This window comes from Salvelinus alpinus, chromosome 35, assembly GCF_045679555.1.
Source record: "Salvelinus alpinus chromosome 35, SLU_Salpinus.1, whole genome shotgun sequence".
NCBI lineage: Eukaryota > Metazoa > Chordata > Actinopteri > Salmoniformes > Salmonidae > Salvelinus > Salvelinus alpinus.
In genome coordinates, this window is record NC_092120.1 from 19,217,179 (window position 1) to 19,236,330 (window position 19,152).

At 45.3% G+C, this 19,152-nt stretch overlaps 1 protein-coding gene across 2 annotated transcripts in view; it reads left to right on the forward strand.

The window, feature by feature from the left end:
- LOC139564122 (calsyntenin-3-like) overlaps positions 1-19,152 on the forward strand; it is a 37,383-nt gene that overhangs the window by 4,488 nt on the left and 13,743 nt on the right. Inside the window, exons 3-10 of one of the 2 annotated variants that reach the window (XM_071383332.1) lie at positions 2,542-2,664; positions 3,692-3,902; positions 4,143-4,351; positions 5,690-5,839; positions 9,229-9,414; positions 9,881-10,180; positions 16,279-16,391; positions 17,348-17,507. In XM_071383332.1, the coding sequence (XP_071239433.1) occupies positions 2,542-2,664; positions 3,692-3,902; positions 4,143-4,351; positions 5,690-5,839; positions 9,229-9,414; positions 9,881-10,180; positions 16,279-16,391; positions 17,348-17,507 (1,452 nt within the window). The remainder of the gene's footprint in view (positions 1-2,541; positions 2,665-3,691; positions 3,903-4,142; positions 4,352-5,689; positions 5,840-9,228; positions 9,415-9,880; positions 10,181-16,278; positions 16,392-17,347; positions 17,508-19,152) is intronic. The other variant, XM_071383333.1, reaches the window with a different exon arrangement.

Below are 19,152 nucleotides of genomic sequence, written 5' to 3' on the forward strand. Positions count from 1 at the left end.
TATTTCACGTTGAATTCACGTGAGTTGACAACTCGACCAAATGTACATCAAAACTAGACGTTGAGCTGATGTCTGTGCCCAGTGGGATATCTACAGTGCATTAGGAAAGTAATCAGACCCCTTGACTTTTTCTACATTACATTACGTTACAGCCTTGTTTAAAAAATTGATTAAAAAAAAAATGTTTCACATCAATCTACTCACGATGCCTCATAATGACGAAGCAAAAACAGGTTTTTAGACATTTTCGCAAATTTGTTAAAAAAAAAAACAGATACCTTATTTACGTATGTATTCAGACCCTTTGCTATGAGACTCGAAATTGAGCTCGGGTGCATCCTGTTTCCATTGATCACCCTTGAGATGTTTCTACAACTTGATTGGAGTCCACCAGTGGTAAATTCAATTGATTGGACATGATTTGGAAAGACACACACCTGTCTATATAAGGTCACACAGTTGCCAGTGCATGTCAGAGCAAAAACCAAGCCATGAAGTCAAAGGAATTGTCCGTAGAGCTCCGGGACAGGATTTTGTCAAGGCACAGATCTGCGGAAGGGTACCAAAACATTTCTGCAGCATTGAAGTTCCCCAAGAATACAGTTGCCTCCATCATGCTTAAATGGAAGAAGTTTGGAATCACCAAGACTCTTCCTAAAGCTGTCCGCCCGGCCAAATTGAGCAATCGGGGGAGAAGGGCCTTGGTCAGGGAGGTGACCAAGAACCCGATGGTCCGCTCTGACAGAGCTCCAGAGCTCCTCTGTGGAGACGGGAGAACATTCCAGAAGGTCAACCATCTATGCAGCACTGCACCAATCAGGCCTTTCTGGTAGGAAGCCACTCCGTCTGGCATTCATGCACACAACAGCCAGCTTGGCAAAGGACTCTCAGACCATGAGAAATAAGATTCTCTGATCTGATGAAACCAAGATTGAACTCTTTGACCTGAATGCCAAGCGTCACGTCTGGAGTTAACCTGGCACCACCCCTACGGTGAAGCATGGTGGTGGCAGCATCATGTTGTGGGGATGTTTTTCAGCGGCAGGGACTGGGAGACTAGTCAGGACCAAGGGAAGGATGAACGGAGCAAAGTACAGAGAGATCATTGATGAAAACCTGCTCAGGACCTCAGACTGGGAGCGAAGGTTCACCTTTCAACAGGACAACGACCCTAAGCACACATCCAAGTCAACGCAGGAGGGGCTTCGGGACAAGTCTCTGAATGTCCTTGAGTGGCCCAGCCAGAGCCCAAACTTGAACCCGATTGATCATCTCTGGAGAGACCTGAAAATAGCTGTGCAGCGACTCTACCCTTCCAACCTGACAGAGCTTGAGAGGATCTGCAGTGAAGAATGGGAGAAACTCCCCAAATACATGTGTGCCAAGCTTGTAGCGTCATAACCAAGAAGACTCAAGGCTGTAATCACTGCCAACAAAGTTGCTTCAACAAAGTACTGAATAAAAGGCCTGAATACTTTAAAAACTTTCATACAGTTGCAAAAAAATCTAAACCTGTTTTTGCTTTGTGATAACGGGGTATTGTGTGTAGTTTGATCGAGGGGGGGAATGATTTAATCCATTTTAGAATAAGGTTGTAACGTAACAAAATGTGGAAAAAGTGAAGGGGTCTGAATACTTTCCCGAATGCACTGTATGCTTAGCTTTCTTAATGAACCAGTAAATCAACTGTTTCTGGTTGTTTGTCAAAGTTAGCTGGCTAACTCATTGCTCCTGATTTGCAGTACACCCATCTGGCTTGGAGAGAACGCCACTCGTCTTTGAGATGACTAGTACTGGAGGACAATTACTTTCCACACTGTAGTACTCTCATCTCACGTTGATTCAGGCCAGATTGGCATTTTTAATTGTTATAATTAGCCAGAGTGTTTTGGTTGTTGAGACAGCGGAGCGGTTGCTACACAACATGTCCTGTGGCTCTGTCATCGCTGTCTGAGTCTAACGTCATCATCTCAGGGTCTAGTGAGGGAGGCATGTCTAAAATAAAAGCCCTCAGGCTTTTGTTTTGGTCTTTGATTGTTTGAGTGTAAAATCGTCACCGTTCCAGCTCGTTAGCTCTGCCTTTGATTGATATGGGTGAACATTCTGGAGAAAAATTAATAATTAATTGGCAATTAGAGGGTGGCTTCACAGCAAACTTTCCCTGTTTAATTTGGACGTCCACGTTTGCCAGTGAGTGAAGTGGGCAGGCAGCCTGTGGGCCGGCTGCTTGGGCTGTTCTGATTGATATGTACAATATGCCTCTCCCTGTGTGATAAGGTGAAATCGGCCTAGGTGTAATTATGTTGCCAACTGACGCAAGGTGTGGATTGACACTTGTGTGTTAGGGGGTGGGGGTTGAGTGTGTGTGCATTTCTGTGTGTCTGTGTGTGTCTTCATTTGTCTGTATGTGTATCTGCGGTCACACACACACACACACACGTCCTGTCATGTAATGGGGTGTTACAAATAGCCATGTTTTTTTCCCCTTCTAATTGCTCCATTTAACCCAAGCCTCCTTTTGTCTCCTGTGTTGCCGTTCAGCCAATAAGCACAAGCCATGGATCGAGACGGAGTACCAGGGTATCGTCATGGAGAACGACAACACCGTTCTTCTCAACCCACCACTGTTCGCCCTGGATAAAGACGCTCCACTGCACTACGCAGGTACAGTACAGGCATGGTTAGAATGATGGGGGGCCACTTGGCAGTCCTCCGATAGCAAATCAGGACTCTCCCACATAATAAGCATTATAAAATATTAGCATTGAAAATATGGTAGCAATGTATTTTACGGTCGAAATATTACCGGGTGTTTACTAATTGAACCGAGTATAAACATAAAACATATTGCCATTTGGAACATATTTGCTATTGATTACAATGGCCACGGTTAGCATATTGAAAACCGAGTCTCACAATACCCCTACAGTGACTAAGCATTTTGTAGAGGGGAAATTGTTAGAAATTGAACATGTTATGCAGTCCTAAAATCAGAGTGGACGGCGTAAAATGGTAATTACACAATAATAACCTATGAAGCACCATCATTTGTGCCAGAAAGTTCACATTGTTACCACACAATTTGGTCAATACCAGTGGAACAAGTACCGTAAAATAAAACGCTACCGAAAGGATTTAGCTGGGCACTCCCATAAGCATTACAAATATTAACATGGAAAATAATCATATCTGTCCTGTCCTCTATTTTTAGGGCCGCCCCAATAGTTGGTGTATAATTCTATTCCTGGGTACTACACTGGTCCTCCACAGCCAAGTGAAATTCAATTATTTGTATTCATTGGGAACATTATATGCCCTGTGCTCACAGAAATCATTATGGTACACATTTCCCAACTGGGACAATGAAATTATTGATTGGATCATTTAACATCACATGGGGTTCATTGAAATAGATCACTGAATTTCATGGTGTTTATTTTAGCCATTGAAGACTCTATTTGAGTAAATCCGTCAATGTAAATCATCAAAATGTCACTAGAAGTTAAATTGGTACTAAAATGAGTTGGTCTCTCTCTCTCTCTCTCTCTCTCTCTCTCTCTCTCTCTCTCTCTCTCTGTCTCTGTCTCTGTCTCTGTCTCTGTCTCTGTCTCTGTCTCTGTCTCTGTCTCTGTCTCTGTCTCTGTCTCTGTCTCTGTCTCTCTCTTTCTCTCTCTTTCTCTCTCTCCTCCAGGTGAGATCTGTGGCTTCCGGGTGCACAATGGGCCCTCGGGATCCAGTTCGGTCCAGTTTGAGGCAGTGGTTCTGGACCGTTCGACAGGGGAGGGCCTGGTCCGCTCTAAAGAGCCATTGGACTGTGAGAGCCAGCGGGAGCACAGCTTCACCATCCAGGCCTATGACTGTGGAGAGGGCCCCGATGGAGCCAACAGCAAGAAGTCCCACAAGTGAGATACACTACATTACCCTAAAGGTCAAATAGGTTTAATGGATTGGGTTGTTGTCAGAGGTTATACTGGTTATTGTAGTTTGGAGAATGATTAACACTTGGGTATTTGTCACTGCTATGCTTGATCCATACGTTACTATATTACCATGCAGTTATGTATGGATTGACCTCTCTTCCTTCATCTTTATCACGCTCTTTACTTTTCTTCTATTTTTCTTTCTCTCTCTCTTTCTTTCAGGGCCACGGTGCATGTACGTGTGAACGACGTAAACGAGTTCTCCCCAGTGTTCGTGGAGCGTCGCTATGAGGCCTCCGTCCCAGAAGGCCGTCTGTTCGACCGCATCGTGCGCGTTGAGGCCCTCGACGCAGACTGCTCCCCGCAGTACAGCCAGATCTGCTTCTACGACATCATCACCCCCAACGTTCCCTTTGTCATCGATAACGATGGTGAGAACTACAGCTACCACAACAGAGCTGGGCTTTACAGCAGTTTTCCACAAATAAACGAGGATCTGGCTAGTCTTTACCAGAGCCGTTTAGAATATGTTTATCTAAATATATGGCTCTGGTCTTTTAGATTTTGTTTATTTGATTCATATACTATAAAATTGAATGTAATGTGTGAGTTGACATCTTGTCACCAATGAAAACAACAGTTAGCATGTTGATGACTACCAATCTGTAAAAATACGCGTTCATTTCCCTGTTCTATCTTGATTGTCTCCAGCTGGTCTTGTTGCTATGTACGTTGCTAGAGAATGACCGGTCCCGAAAGTAGTCACTCACTCCTCCACCGGCCTGAGCCATTTCCAAGTATCTTGCTCACCCATTTTGCCGTTTTTATGCTACAGCATTCCTTTTGCACCACAATGAGTAGATTTGCAGCACGTTTTTGCTGTAAGAAACACAGTTTGACTCCCGCCTTCACAGGTAGCTTTCAGAAAAACATACGTGTGCTTAGGTAGTAGTTGTGTAAGCGAAGCTTATGCATCAACATTGCTAGGGCAGGTTTATTTGAACATAGCCCAGAGGACAGTCGGTTCAGGGGGTTAGGCCTTAGTCTAGTGTTTCCGTTGATCTTGTAGGCATGTTTCCTCTGAGGAGAAGGCTTTGATTTCAGTCGGCAAGACTGCCATTGACGGGCTACTGGTGGGAGATCGATAGCGGGCATTTTCTAACATGACAACAGAATAGGGTTGAGGCAGATTTTCTCAGGAGTCAGGTTCTTACCATGACTTTGCACAATTGGCAGTGACTTGGGGAGGAGGTTGCAGGGGATGAGAAGTTCCTTTAATATATGGGTCAGGCTGCTGGGCCCAGATGAAGCACAGAGACTTTTTGTTTCAGCCCGGGCGGTTTAAATGCCCTAGTTATTGTCATTGTCTCTCTCTCTCTCCCACTCTACCTCTATATTTCTCTTTCATCCCTCCCTTTCGCAGTCTTTCTTTCTCCCCCGTCTCGCATTGTCTGGGGCCTGTCGTGCAGGTTCCGTCACCCATATCTTTGTTACATTCTCTCTTCGTCTCTCGATATAAGAAGAAGCTGTCTTTTATTCATTATTTTAGTTTTCTCTTCTCTCTCCCGCCCTTGTCGTTTCCTTTTCCGTTTGAATATACTGCACTGAACAATTTTGGCGTGTCTGCTGTGTGTGCGCGTAGGTGTGGTGAGAGTGTGTGTATAAGAGTGCATATTTTTCACGCTGTGCTTTTGAGTGAATGACTGTGTTTTGTATTGTACTGTACATAACTCTCTCTCCCTCTCCATCCCGTTCTTCCCATCTCCTAGGTAACATTAAGAACACAGAGGCATTGGATTCGAAGCACCAGCGTGTCCACACCTTCTGGGTGACCGCGTTCGACTGTGGCAAGAACCGCGCTCAGGCCGACGCCCAGGTCGTCGTCACGGTCAAACCGTCCTGCAAACCCGGCTGGATCGGTAATCAATAACACTAAACGCATCATCACCCTCATTATTCATGACTTCTTCATCTGTCTCCTCAGTGGTAGTGTAGAATGGACCTATTCCCTATATAGTGCACTACTTTTGAACAAAGCCCTAGGGCCTGTCGTCAAAAGTAGTGCACTACAGTATATAGAGAATAGGGTGTAATTTGGGACGCAGGCTGTATCTTTGTGGGAACTACATTCGTGTCTGAAATGATACTGTAGCATATAGAATGGACGTTGTTGGGTTACATTTTGCAGACTTCAATTGAGAAAATGGTGAAAGATGACAATGCTACTTGATAACTTAATTGGTGTGAATGGTCGAGGGACACAACTTACCTCTGCCTTTAGAGCATAATTATCCTAACATGAATGACTCATCAACACAGAATTTTTGTACAGTGCTTTCGGAAAGTATTCAGACCCCTTAACTTTTTCCACATTTTGTTACTTTACACCCTATATTCTAAAATATATATTTTTTAAATCCCTGAATCTAACACATAATACCCCATAATGACATATCAAAAAACAGATTTTTTGACATTTTTGCAAATGCATTCAAAATAATAATCACATATCAAGTATTCACACACTTTACTATTGAAGCACCTTTAGAAGCGATTACAGCCTTGAGTTTTCTGTGGCGATTTTAGCATGCAAATCTTGGTGGGGCAAACTCCCCCAAAATTGTTTAAATGAAGGGGGCATATAAGTAGCTCTTACAATATTCGATGATGACATTTCTCTAAAACAGGCTGTAGGCTACATGTGCACCAACAAGTCAGAACAGTCGGCAAAATTATGAGTGGGAAAGGGACCAAATTATTAGGGTGAGGCACATGGGCTACTAACAGCTTACTACACAACATATACTTAGTATTACTTTCTTAGCTACAGTATACATATCTTCCTGGTATATTACATCATTTAAGCAGCAGCATACAATACATTTTTGGACTCACCTTATTGTGCTGTACTCACTTGAACAGGAAATTTTGTCATCAAACTTTGTCATCAAAGTCTGGCATTCTCTGGATTTATGGTGCTTTCACGACAACTGGGTACTCTGTGAAAAACAAGGTTGAATCATGACGTCAGTGATTTTCAGGCCCAAGCTCTAGAAAGAGGCCCAACTTCCCGACTTGCAAATTCTAAGTTAGATGACCGTTCAAAACATATTTTCCCAGTCGGAGCTCGTTTTTTCTTAAACTCACTGAATATTTCCAAGATCCGAGTTTCCAGTTGTTTTGAATGCAACAGAAGTCATGCTGGATTGACATCATGGCCAATGTGTTGAACCTTTTCTGGCCGATGGTGTTGCATGTGAATGTTGATCCATTTAAGCTTGGAAAAGAGACCCTTAAACCCAGACGTGGAACACACACCCACTCCTCTGAATAGCAGGCTAGTGATGGCTTTGCAATGCTTGCAATTAGCCACTGATTCCTTCCAAACCACTCATTGTTGAATTTGCGATTTCCAACTTGTTGTATAATGTTTATATTCAATGACCAATGAGCACCAATAAGTTTTATAAAAAAATTATCTTCATATGACAAGGTATGAAAAGGATTTGCCAGTAGATTGTCGACTTGATTCAGGAGGATGACTGCTTGTCTATCTTGCTAGCTAAGATTTTGAAAGTATGATGTTGACATGATCAGTCCAATCAAAGCTACGGTAGATATAACATGATTTGACGTAATTTTATCTGTAGCCAATGACCTTGTGCCTTCTTGGATGGACACTTCTAAAGTAAATCTTTAAGCAGCACCCAAAGGGCTTGAATTTTCAAGCTCTCCCCGTAGATTTTGCAGTGACGTAGTGTCCCCATGAGTGACAGAACACTGAGCCAATCACGGCGCAACTAGAGAACATTACCAACCCCTACGCTCTGTACTTTCCGCTGGCTGACCCACCACCACAGAAAGCACTGAGCTAGTCGGAAACATCTGCATTTTGGAGCTGCCTTACTCAAGAAAGCAAAAAAGAGACCATGTTTGTATGCGGCTTTATAAAAAATATAATAAAACTTTTGCAAACTGATATGTGACATCGTATTAATGCCAAAATAACATGCAAAACAGGCAACAAAGCTGCCCTGAATGACAGGTCACTGCTTCTTGGGTATGATGCTACAAGCTTGGTACATCTTTATTTGGTGAAGTTTCTCCCATTCTTCTCTGCAGATCCTCACAAGCTCTGTCAGGTTGGATGAGGAGCGTTGCTGCACAGTTGTTCGATCGGGTTCAAGTCCGGGCTCTGGCTGGGCCACTCAAGGACATTCAGAGACCAGAAGCCACTCCTGCGTTGTCTTAGCTGTGTGCTTAGACAAGTTTTCGCCAAGGATCTCTCTGTACTTTGCTACATTCACCTTTCACTCAATCCTGACTAGTCTCCCAGTCCCTGCCGCTGAATAACATCCCTACAGCATGATGCTGCCACCACCATGCTTCACCGTAGGGATGGTGCCAGGTTTCCTCCAGAAGTGACACTTGGCATTCAGTCCAAAGAGTTCAATCTTGGTTTCATCAGACCAGAAAATCTTGTTTCTTAGAGTCCTTTCGGTGGCTTTTGGCAAACTCCAAGCGAGCTGTCATGTGCCTTATACTGAGGAGTGGCTTCTGTCTGGACACTCTACCAGCCTGATTGGTAGAGTGCTGCAAAAATAGTTGTCCTTCTGGAAGGTTCTCCCGTCTTCACAGAGGAGCTCTGTCAGAGTGACCATCAGGTTCTTGGTCACCACCCTGACCAATGCCCTTCTCCCCCGATTGATCGGTATGGCCGGGCGGCCAGCTCTAGGAAGAGCCTTGGTGGTTCCAAACTTCTTCAATTTAAGAATGATGAAGGCCACTGTGTTCTTGGGGAACTTCAATGCTGCAGAAATGTTTTGGTACCCTTCCGCAGATCTGTACCTCAACACAATCCTGTCCCGGAGCTCTACGGACAATTATTTCGACCTCATGGCTTGGTTTTTGCTCTGACATGCACTGTCAACTGTGGGACCTTTATATAGACAGGTGTGTGTCTTTCCAAATCATGTCGAATCAATTGAATTTACCACAGATGGACTCCAAGTTGTGGAAACATCTCAAGGATGATTAATGAAAACAGGATGCACCTGAGCTCAATTTCAAGTCTCATAGCAAAGGGTCAGAATACTTATGTAAAAAAGGTAGTTCTTTTTTTATTTGTATTTATTTTTGCAACAAAAAAATATAAGCCTATTTTCACTTTGTCATTATGGGGTATTGTGTGTCGATTGATGAGGAATAATTGTAATGAAACATATCAAAATGTGGAAAAAGTCAAGGGGTCTGAATACTTTCCTAATGCACTGTATTTTGATGGTTTATTTTCTCTGTTGGTTTTCAGGCTGGTCGAAGCGGGTGGAGTATACCCCCGGGTCAGGCAGCATTCCCCTGTTCCCCAGTTTGCACCTGGAGACCTGCGAAGAGACTGTGTGGAACATCCAGGCCACCGTAGAGCTGCAGACTGGCCATATTGGGAAGGGATGTGACAGGGACAGCTACTCAGACCGATCAGTGCGCAGACTCTGTGGTGAGTGCTGCTTGAGTCTGGGCTATTCATGATGGACTCAATCTTTGGGATAATAATGTGTGACTATTTGAAGATTGGAATGGAGCATGCTCAAGTCACATAGGTTTTAGTCCTATTTGCCACATAAGCAGAAAAATACCTTGCATTTGTGGTGTGTGCATAAATGAAATTAAGTAATTCAGTCATGCATTTCGGGAGAGTACAGGCCCTGATATTCTTTGAGCTCACAATATCAGCTTACATTTATTGAGTCCAAAAGTCAGCTCGTTAAGGCATTAACGTGTTTAAAGTTAGTAAGTAGAGTTATGCAGCAACATTGGAGTGAGTCAGAAGGGGGGTTTGAACTCCCAACCTGAAACAAGCACATTAACCACAGACAGTCCCAAAAGACTTAATGCTTCTAAGGCCTTTACCAAGGCTAGGGTTGTACAGTATGTCATTCATGATTTCACTCCTGTCTCACCAGGTGCTGTGAGAGGTGAAGTGGACTTACTCCCGCCCCCGTCCCCAGCAGCCAATTGGACCTCAGCCTTGCCCACCCTCCCTTCTTCTGATTCGTCCCTGGTGTTCTCCTTCAATGGCTCCACCCACGTTGCCATGGTACCTGACTCTATTGCCTCGGCCGTATCCGGAGACCATTTCACCCTCCAGCTGTGGATGCGAAGGGGTGGGATCAACACCCAGCCGCCGACTAATCAGGCCAGAGGAAACCGCAGGGAGGAGGAGACTATTGTCTGCAGTACCGTCAAGAATGGTCAGTCAAATGGTCAGTCACAACTGTCAGTCAAAGTAAAAATACTTTAAAGTACTACTTTAGTTGTTTTTTGGGGTATCTGTACTTTACTATTTATATTTTTGACAACTTTTACTTTTATTTTTCTATATTCCTAAAGAAAATATTGTAATGTTTACTCCCATACATTTTTTCTGACACCCAAAAGTACTCATTACACTTTTAATGCTTAGCAGGACAGAAAAATTGTCCAAATCACTCACTTATCAAGATAACATCCCTGGTCATCCCTACTGCCACTGATCTGGCGAACTCACTAAACACAAATGCTTAATTTGCTAATTATGTATGAGTGTTGGAGTGAAACCCCTGGCTATCCGTAAATGAACAAAAACAAGAAAATTGTGCCGTTTGGTTAATATAAGCAATTTTTTATTATTTTTACTTTTGATACTCAAGTATATTTAAAAGCAAATACTTTTAGACTTTTACTCAAGTGGTATTTTACTGGGTGACTCACTTTTACACATTTTCTATTAAGGTATCTTAACTTTCTTTTGTATTTTTGTTTGAATTTTTTTATTTTTTATTCAGGGGGTGGATCAACTTTAATATTGTGGATAGATTGTTGCTTCCGTTAATGTAATTTTCTGCATTTCCAATCCCCATATATTTTTTGGGTAAATGTATCTTTTACTTTTACTCAAGTATGACAATTGGGTACTTTTCCCACCGCTATATATATATATAACCAACCAGTGAAAAGTTTGGACACACCTACTCATTCGAGGGGTTTTCTTTATTTTTACTATTTTCTACATTGTAGAATAATAGTGAAGACATCAAAACTATGAAATGCACATATGGAATCATGTAGTAACCAAACAGGAGACAAATGGCTGTGAGACATGGGTTTAATCCTAGACACATGAAAAGTGGGATGTATACAGAGGGTACAGGACAACAGAAGACGAACAGCAGAGGGGTAATGATCTTGGAGATGGGGAAAGGGACAATTTTAAAATGGGGAAAAGTTTGCGGGACTCCACCCGGAGGGGCAGATCTCGGGTGAAAAGCCATACCCTCTACCTGAGACGATACCGGGGGGCCGGGGTCCGGTGGCAGTCCGCTTGTCTCTGATACTACGAGGTAGTCTAGAGAAGAGCCGACTAGCGGTGGACAAACATCTGGGCCGAGGGAATGCCGACCTCTTGCTCCAGGAAGAGCGGGGGCTGATAACCCAGGGAACACTCGAAAGGCGAGAGCCCGGTGGCAGAGCAGGGGAGAGTGTTGCGGGCGAAGAGTCGTCTCCAGGTCTTGATTGACTTGCTCCAACTGGCTGTTGGACTGCGGGTGGAACCCGGCGGACACGTTGGCCGACGACCCAATGAATGTGCAGAGCACCTTCCAGGACAAGAACTGAGGACCCCGGTCGGAGACCATGTCCGCTGGGAGTCCATGGATCCGTAAGACGTGCTGCACCATGAGCTAGGCCGTCTCTTTGGCATAGGGTAGCTTGGGGAAAACCGGTCTACTACAGTCAGAATGGCGGTGTTGCCATCAGATGGGGGGAGACCCGTGACGAAGTCCAGGGATATGTGAGGGACAGGGATATGAGGGACAGGCAGTGGCTGAATGAGACCAGCCGGAGCTTGCCGAGGAGTCTTGTTCTGCGCACAGATCATGCAGGCGGCGACGAACGCGGAACGCCCGGGACCATGATAGGCCACCAAAAGCATTGCCGTACAAAGGTGAGGGTCTGACGGAAGCCCAGGTGGCAGGTAACTCTGGAGGAGTGGGGGCACTCCAGGACCAAGGGACGGACAGCGTCAGGAACAAACATCCGGCTATCTGGCCCCCCTATCGGCTGGGAATTCTGGGTGTCATGGACCTTCCTCCCTATTCCCCAGCTGAGTGCCGTCGCCAGACACAAGGTGGAAAGGATGGTCTCAGGGTCCAAGGGTGTAGCCGCAGGGCTATAGGGGCGTGACAGTGCTTCCGGCTTGTTATTCTTGGATCCCGGTCGGTAGGAGAGGGAGAAGTTAAACCGGGTGAAAAGCAGGGCCCACCTAGCTTGCCTGGAATTGAGACGCTAGGCAGTGCGGAGATATTCCAGGTTCTTGTGATCCGTCCACACAATGAACGGCTGTTCCGCCCGCTCCAACCAGTGACTCCACTCCTCCAACGCCATCTTCACCGGGAGAAGCTCACGATTCCCCACATCGTAATTCCTCTCCTTGGTGTTGAAGCGATGGGAGTAGGCGCAGGGATGTAACTTGAGGTCCAGGGCAGAATGCTGGGACAGGACAGACCCCACTCTGACATCCAAAGCATCGGTCTCCACCACGCACTGACGGGACGCGTCAGGATGAACCAATATTGGAGCTGTGGTAAAGCGGTGCTTCAGGTCCTGGAACGCCCGGTCAGCAGCTGGGGACCACGTGAACGGAATCTTGGGAGAGGTGAGTGTAGACAGGGGGAAGCCAGGGCATTGTAACCCCGGATAAAGCGGCGATAAAAGTAGGAAAATCCCAGGAAACGTTGCAGCTGCACTCTGGACATAGGCTGGGGCCAATCCACAACAGCTCTCACCTTTATCGGATCCATCTGTACATTCCCTGCAGCGATGATGTAACCAAGGAAGGGGATGGTGGAGCAACGAAATTCTAATTTCTCCGCTTTCACAAAAAGCTGGTTCTCCAGCAGGAGCTGGAGGACCTGTCGGACATGGAGCACATGTTCTTGGGCTGAGTGGGAGAAAATAAGGATGTTGTCGAGGTAGACAAAGACGAACTGGTTCAACATGTCGCGGAGAACGTCATTAACTAGGACCTGGAACACAGCTGGGGTGTTGGTAAGGCCAAATGGCATGACCAGATTTTTGTAGTGACTGCTGGCTGTGTTGAAGGCAGTCTGCCACTCGTCCCCTTTCCGTATCCACACCAGGTGGTAGGCGTTCCACAGGTCCAACTACGAGAAAACGGTGGCCTCCTGGAACAGCTCGAAGACCAAGGCGATTAATGGTAGTTGGTAGCGGTTCTTCACCGTGATGTCATTGAGACCCCGGTAGTCAATGCACGGGCGCAGGGTTTTGTCCTTCTTCTCCACAAAGAAGAACCCTGCGCAGGCGGCGGAGGCAGAAGGATGGATACACCCTGCAGCTAGGGAGTCCTCGATGTAGGTCTCGATAGCCTTGGACCCGACAGAGAGTACAGTCATCCCCAGGGTGGTGTGGTGCCTGGGAGAAGGTTGATCCCGCAGTCATAGGGTCAGTGCGGAGGAAGTGAAGTGGACCGGACGTTACTGAAAACCTCCCGGAGGTCCTGGTACTCCGCGGGAATGAAAGAGGCCCGGGGCAACTTTCGAGCCCACAGGAAGATGTCCTGCGCTGACTTCAGGCAATGGGCATGGTAGAATGGGCTCCAGCCCATGATGGCACCAGCAGTCCAGTTTATTAAGGGATTGTATCGCTGGAGCCAAGAGAATCCTAATATCACGGGAACCTGAGGAGACTTAATTAGCATGAATTGAATTGCCTCGCTGTGATTCCATGACACTCGTAGGTTGATGGGAGTGATATTGCGGGTGACCTGGCCCCGTCCAACGCTCTAACATCCATGGGAATGGAGCGGGGCTGAGTGGGGATGCCTAGCTCAGACGCCAGGGTAGCGTCTATAAAACTCTCATCAGCCCCAGAGTTGAGGAGTACCCGGAGAGGAAAAATTCTCCATATGGACCACCAGAGTACTCGCCCCTACCTGGTGAGCCTGGTCTTTTAGTGGACAGGAGGACACTAAATGACCAGTAGTCCCGCAATACAACTCTTTGTGTGAAGCTGGTGGAAAGATGTTCGGCTGGGGACAGCCTCTCTCTGCCTAATTGCATCAGCTCGGGAAGAGGTAAATCGGCAGACTTTGGAGACTCTCGGGGGAACTCAGCTAGCCTCGAGTCCTCTCGGCCATGGAGACGTTGGGGATGCCTCGGAGGCGAGGTCGATTGGACCCCCTCTCCTTCCTACGTACTCATAGCCGCTCAGCGATTACGGGTTCCAAGCACTCTCAGTTGCCAACGTGCAGAAATCCACTACATAGTCTACCACATTGCGGGAGTCTTGCCAAAGCTGGAGTAACTTCCGGGCAGCCTCTCCCAGAGAATCGAAAACCTTCCCTCCGCCACAAATTCCTCCAGACTGAAGCATACTGTTGTTCCCACACGGCCGTAGCCCAGGCGAGAACCCTCCCGGACATCAGCGTGATGAGGTACGCGATCTTCGAGCGGTTCGAGGGGAAAGAGGAGGGCTGCAGCTCGATGATAGGAGAACACTTTGCGTGAAACGCCCAACAAGTTCCAGACTCTCCAGCGAAGCGTTCCAGGGGAGGTAAGCGGGGTTCTTGGGAAACCGGGGTGGCCACGCTGCTAACAGCCGAGTTACTGAGGGGCTGGGAGGTTACAGTCGTGGTAGGCTGCCTGACAGACAACCTGCAGAATTGCTCCAGCAATGTGTTCAACAAGCGGTCATAGTGTTCGACCAATTTTTATTTTATTTTACCTTTATTTAACTAGGCAAGTCAGTTAAGAACAAATTCTTATTTTCAATGACGGCCTAGGAACATTTGGTTAACTGCCTTGTTCAGGGGCAGAAAACACATGTTTTACCTTGTCAGCTCGGGGATTACGATCTGGCAACCTATCGGTAACAAGTCCAACGCTCTAACCACTAGGCTACCTGCCGCCCCAAGGTCTGGAACTCCTTGTGCCAACCAATGGTGGCTCCTTGGGAACAGACGGTGTTGCAGAGCTGGTCTGAGTCTGCTGGGTCCATCATGGCCAGTTTGTACTGTCAAGGCTCAGGAGAAGACCCAGATGCAGACAGTTTCGAAGTAACAAAAGTTTTACAAAAAAGGGGGTTGACAAACGGCAGGTCAAGGTCAGTAATCCAGAGTCCAATTGGTACAGAACGGCAGGCAGGCTCAGGGTCAGGGCAGGCAGAATGGTCAAAACCGGGAAAACTACAGAACAGGAACTAGAGAAAGACAGGAGCATGGGGAAAACGCTGGTAGGCTTGACGAAGCAAAACGAACTGGCAATAGACAGAGAGCACAGCTATAAATACACTGGGGATAATGAGGAAGATGGGCGACACCTGGAGGGGTGTGGAGACAAGCACAAAGACAGGTGAAACAGATGTTACAGCCTTGATGACAGCTTTGCACACTCTTGGCATTCTCTCAACCAGCTTCATGAGGAATGATTTTCCAATAGTCTTGAAGGAGTTCCCACATATGCTGAGCACTTGTTGGCTGCTTTTCCTTCTCTGCAGTCCAACTCATCCCAAACCATCTCAATTGGGTTGAGGTCAGGTGCTTGTGGAGGCCAGGTCATCTGATGCAGCACTCCATCACTCTCCTTCTTGGTCAAATAGCCCTTACACAGCCTGGAGGTGTGTTTTGTTTCTGTTTGCTTATTTAAGCTGTTCTTGCCATAATATACACTAGGTCTTTTACCAAATTTGGCTATCTTCTGTATACCACCCCTACCTTGTCACAACACAACTGATTGGCTCAAACGCATTAAGAAGGAAATTAACTCTTAACAAGGCACACCTGTTAATTGAAAGGCATTGCAGGTGACTACCTCATGACACTGGTTGAGAGAATGCAAAGAGTGTGCAATGCTGTCATCAAGGCAAAGGGTGGCTACTTTGAAGAATCTCAAATATAAAATATATTTTGATATGTTTAACACTTTTTTGGTTACTACATGATTCCATATGTGTTATTTCATAGTTTTGATGTCTTCATTATTATTCTACAATGTAGAAAATAGTCAAAATAAAGAAAAACTCTGGAATGAGTAGGTGTCCAAACTTTTGACTGGTACTGTATATATTTTTTTTCTTCTGATTTTGCAGAGGGTGATACAGTACCCTCAGCACCCCTACTTCCCACCGCTATGTATACTGTATCTTTATGGCTCTGCTTCAGTCTAATTCTATGAAGACTATGGCAAAGAAATATGAACAGCCTTTTGTTGTGAGATGCACTGCCTGTGTCTCATATTCCGTCTGCAAGTTTTGTCTCAAATGCTGTTTTCTGTCTACTGACTGCCAGTCTCCTCTCCCTGTTCCTCAGACGACTCCTTCTCCCACTACTCTCTCTCCGTTCACGGCTGCCGTCTATCTCTTTTCTACTGGCCCGACGTCTCCGCTGCGCGGCCTGTGAAATTCCTCTGGAAACTGGAGCAGGTGCTATGGGAATGCTGCTGGATGAGGCTGGAACAGATTTTCTTCAATTAACAGTTGCTAGAAGGAGAGCTATGAGTGAAAGAGCCATACAAAAAGGCCAACGCTCACTTAATGCCAGTTGCAATTGTATTTATTTATTTTTAAGACAACTGCATTAAGTAGGGTTACAACCCAGGGTTCCTGATCTCAAGGCAGACTCGCTAGCTACAAGGGAAAGGGAAGACCTAGTCAGTTACACAACTGAATGCATTCAACCGAAATGTGTCTTCTGCGTTTAACCCAACCCATCTGAATCAGAGAGGTGCGGGGAACTACCTTAATCGACATCATCGGCACCCAGGGAGCAGTTGTTGTGGGGGTTAAGTGTCTTGCTTAAGGGCAGAACAGCAGGTTTTTTCACCTTGCCGGCTTGTGGATTCAAACATGCAACCTTTTGGTTACTGTCGCAATGCTCTACTTGCTAGGCTAGGATATTTCCCTTGGGGGAATTTGTAAATATGGGAATGGACAAAGAGCAAGGGGATTGGGAAGAATAGGATTTGGATGAGAGGCAGGGGCAGGGGCAGAGGGGATAAGGGGATGGTGGGGTTGTGTGGTTTTGGTTGGAGGGGGGACTAAGTGGTTTTGGCTGGGGTTACTGGTCGTAGACAGCTTAAACTGGGTAGGATTATAGGGGCCAAGCTGATGCAGATAAGATTTGGCATATCCCTCTGTCTCTCTTCTGCAACAATATCTGTTACAGTGCTCAGTCTGGTGTCATGGGTGGTGTTCAGTAGAAACAAAAGGGATAAAACATTTAGAAACATTTTGATATTATATGGGATAAGTTCATGTAGCACATCTAGTAGATAATTTTTTTAGTTCTCCTGTTTTGTGTCTGCTGTACACAACCCAAGTGTTCAGCTGTTTCTTGACCTCTGACCTATTGTGTCTTCATGTCCTTCTTTCCTCGCTAGGTGTGTGACAGCGAGTGGCATCACCTGTCCCTCAGTGTCCAGTTCCCCTCTGTGACACTGTACGTGGACGGAGTCACCTTCGACCCCGCCCTCATCCACGACAACGGAGCCATACCCAACCCTGCCCCACGACAGCGACTGGTCATTGGCGCCTGCTGGGGTAACGATTGGTTAAACCAAAGACAGTACAGTATGAAGATTGGTGATTTTAGCCTATCACACTTGTCGGCGATGTCGGCAAGCTAAGCTCACGTTATCGTGTCTAACAGTCGTCTGGTGGTGAACTGCGCAAATTAAAGGCACTCCTTCGATATAAAGTTGTTTTTCACAGAAATGCAAGCGTGTCAGTTTGTCACTTTCACGAGGTTGGAGTAATAATGTTCAACTACTTAAGACATTGGCTCGAGTCTAGGTTGTGCCTTTAGATTTCGAGAAAATAAACAACTAAGGAAGAATTTTTTTACTTCTCTCATTGACTTCCCAAACGCCGGCCTGGTCTGTTTGACCTGTTTCACAGGAATTACTGGAACATGTTGCGCCTCTGGGTTTAGAAACTCTGTGGTTAAACCTTACGCTACCTAGAACGGTTAAACCTTACAATGCATAGAACACCTGTCAGCAAATGAAGGATGCCTAAGTGGGCCACACTTTACATTACAGAGGTCCTATACTCGAGTAACTACCAGTTGGATAACTAATAACATATTATTCTATATATATATTCTATATCTATATAGCTAGTTAACAAGAATGAATTAGAAATGTCACTTTTAATTACATACACATATAGATACCCTGGAATGATGGCAATGTAATGACAAGTGTTGCTAATGAGTGGTAGTTGATGAGAACATGGCAAGGAAAAGATCACAATAATGTCCCACAATAGACAATGGAATATATTGCTTTGGCAATACATTTCTTGAATAGGTTACAAGATTACAAAAGAGCAACGCCTGCCTCCAAAATAGATTTGGCTGTTGTCCCAGTTCACGTTCTTCTGCAAATGAAACAGTTCACATGTTCCAGCACACCAATGAAAGCAACGCACACACACACACATATATACAGTGCCTTGCAAAAGTATTCAGACCCCTTGGATTACTTCAAATTTTATTGGGTTACAAAGTGGAATTCAAATGTATTTAATTACCATGTCAACAGTCCATGTCAAAATTCTAAAATATAGTTGTTGCGTAAGTATTCAGCACCATGAGTTCCTAATGTCTGGTATACTCAGGGTATAAACCACAGCGTAATTATTAACTTTACCATGCTTAAAGAGATATTCGATGTCTGATTTGTTATTGTTACCCATCTAACAATCACTTCCCTTCTTTATGAGGCTTTCAAATGCTCCCTGGTCTTTGTAGTTGAATCTGTGCTTGAAATTCAATACATGGCCGAGGGATGTTTGAGGGATAGAGGAAGGGTTAGTCATTCTAAAATCATGTCAAATCCTATTATTTCACATTCCATGTAACTTATTACGTGATTTGTTAAGCCAAATGTACTCCTTAACTAATTAGGCTCAGGGGCTGAATACTTATGCAACAACTATATTTTAGTTATACATGTTTTTTTTGTTTTTTTTTTAAATACTTTTTTCCCCTTCCACTTTCGCATTTGAGTATTTTGTGTAGATTGTTGACAAAAAAATGACAATTTATTTTAATCCCACTTTGTAGTACAATAAAATGTGAAGAAATCCAAGGGGTTTGAATACTTTTGCAAGGCACTGTACATACACACACATACATACACACACGCCATCTGACACCGAAAAGCATGGCATTTCCCTCCTC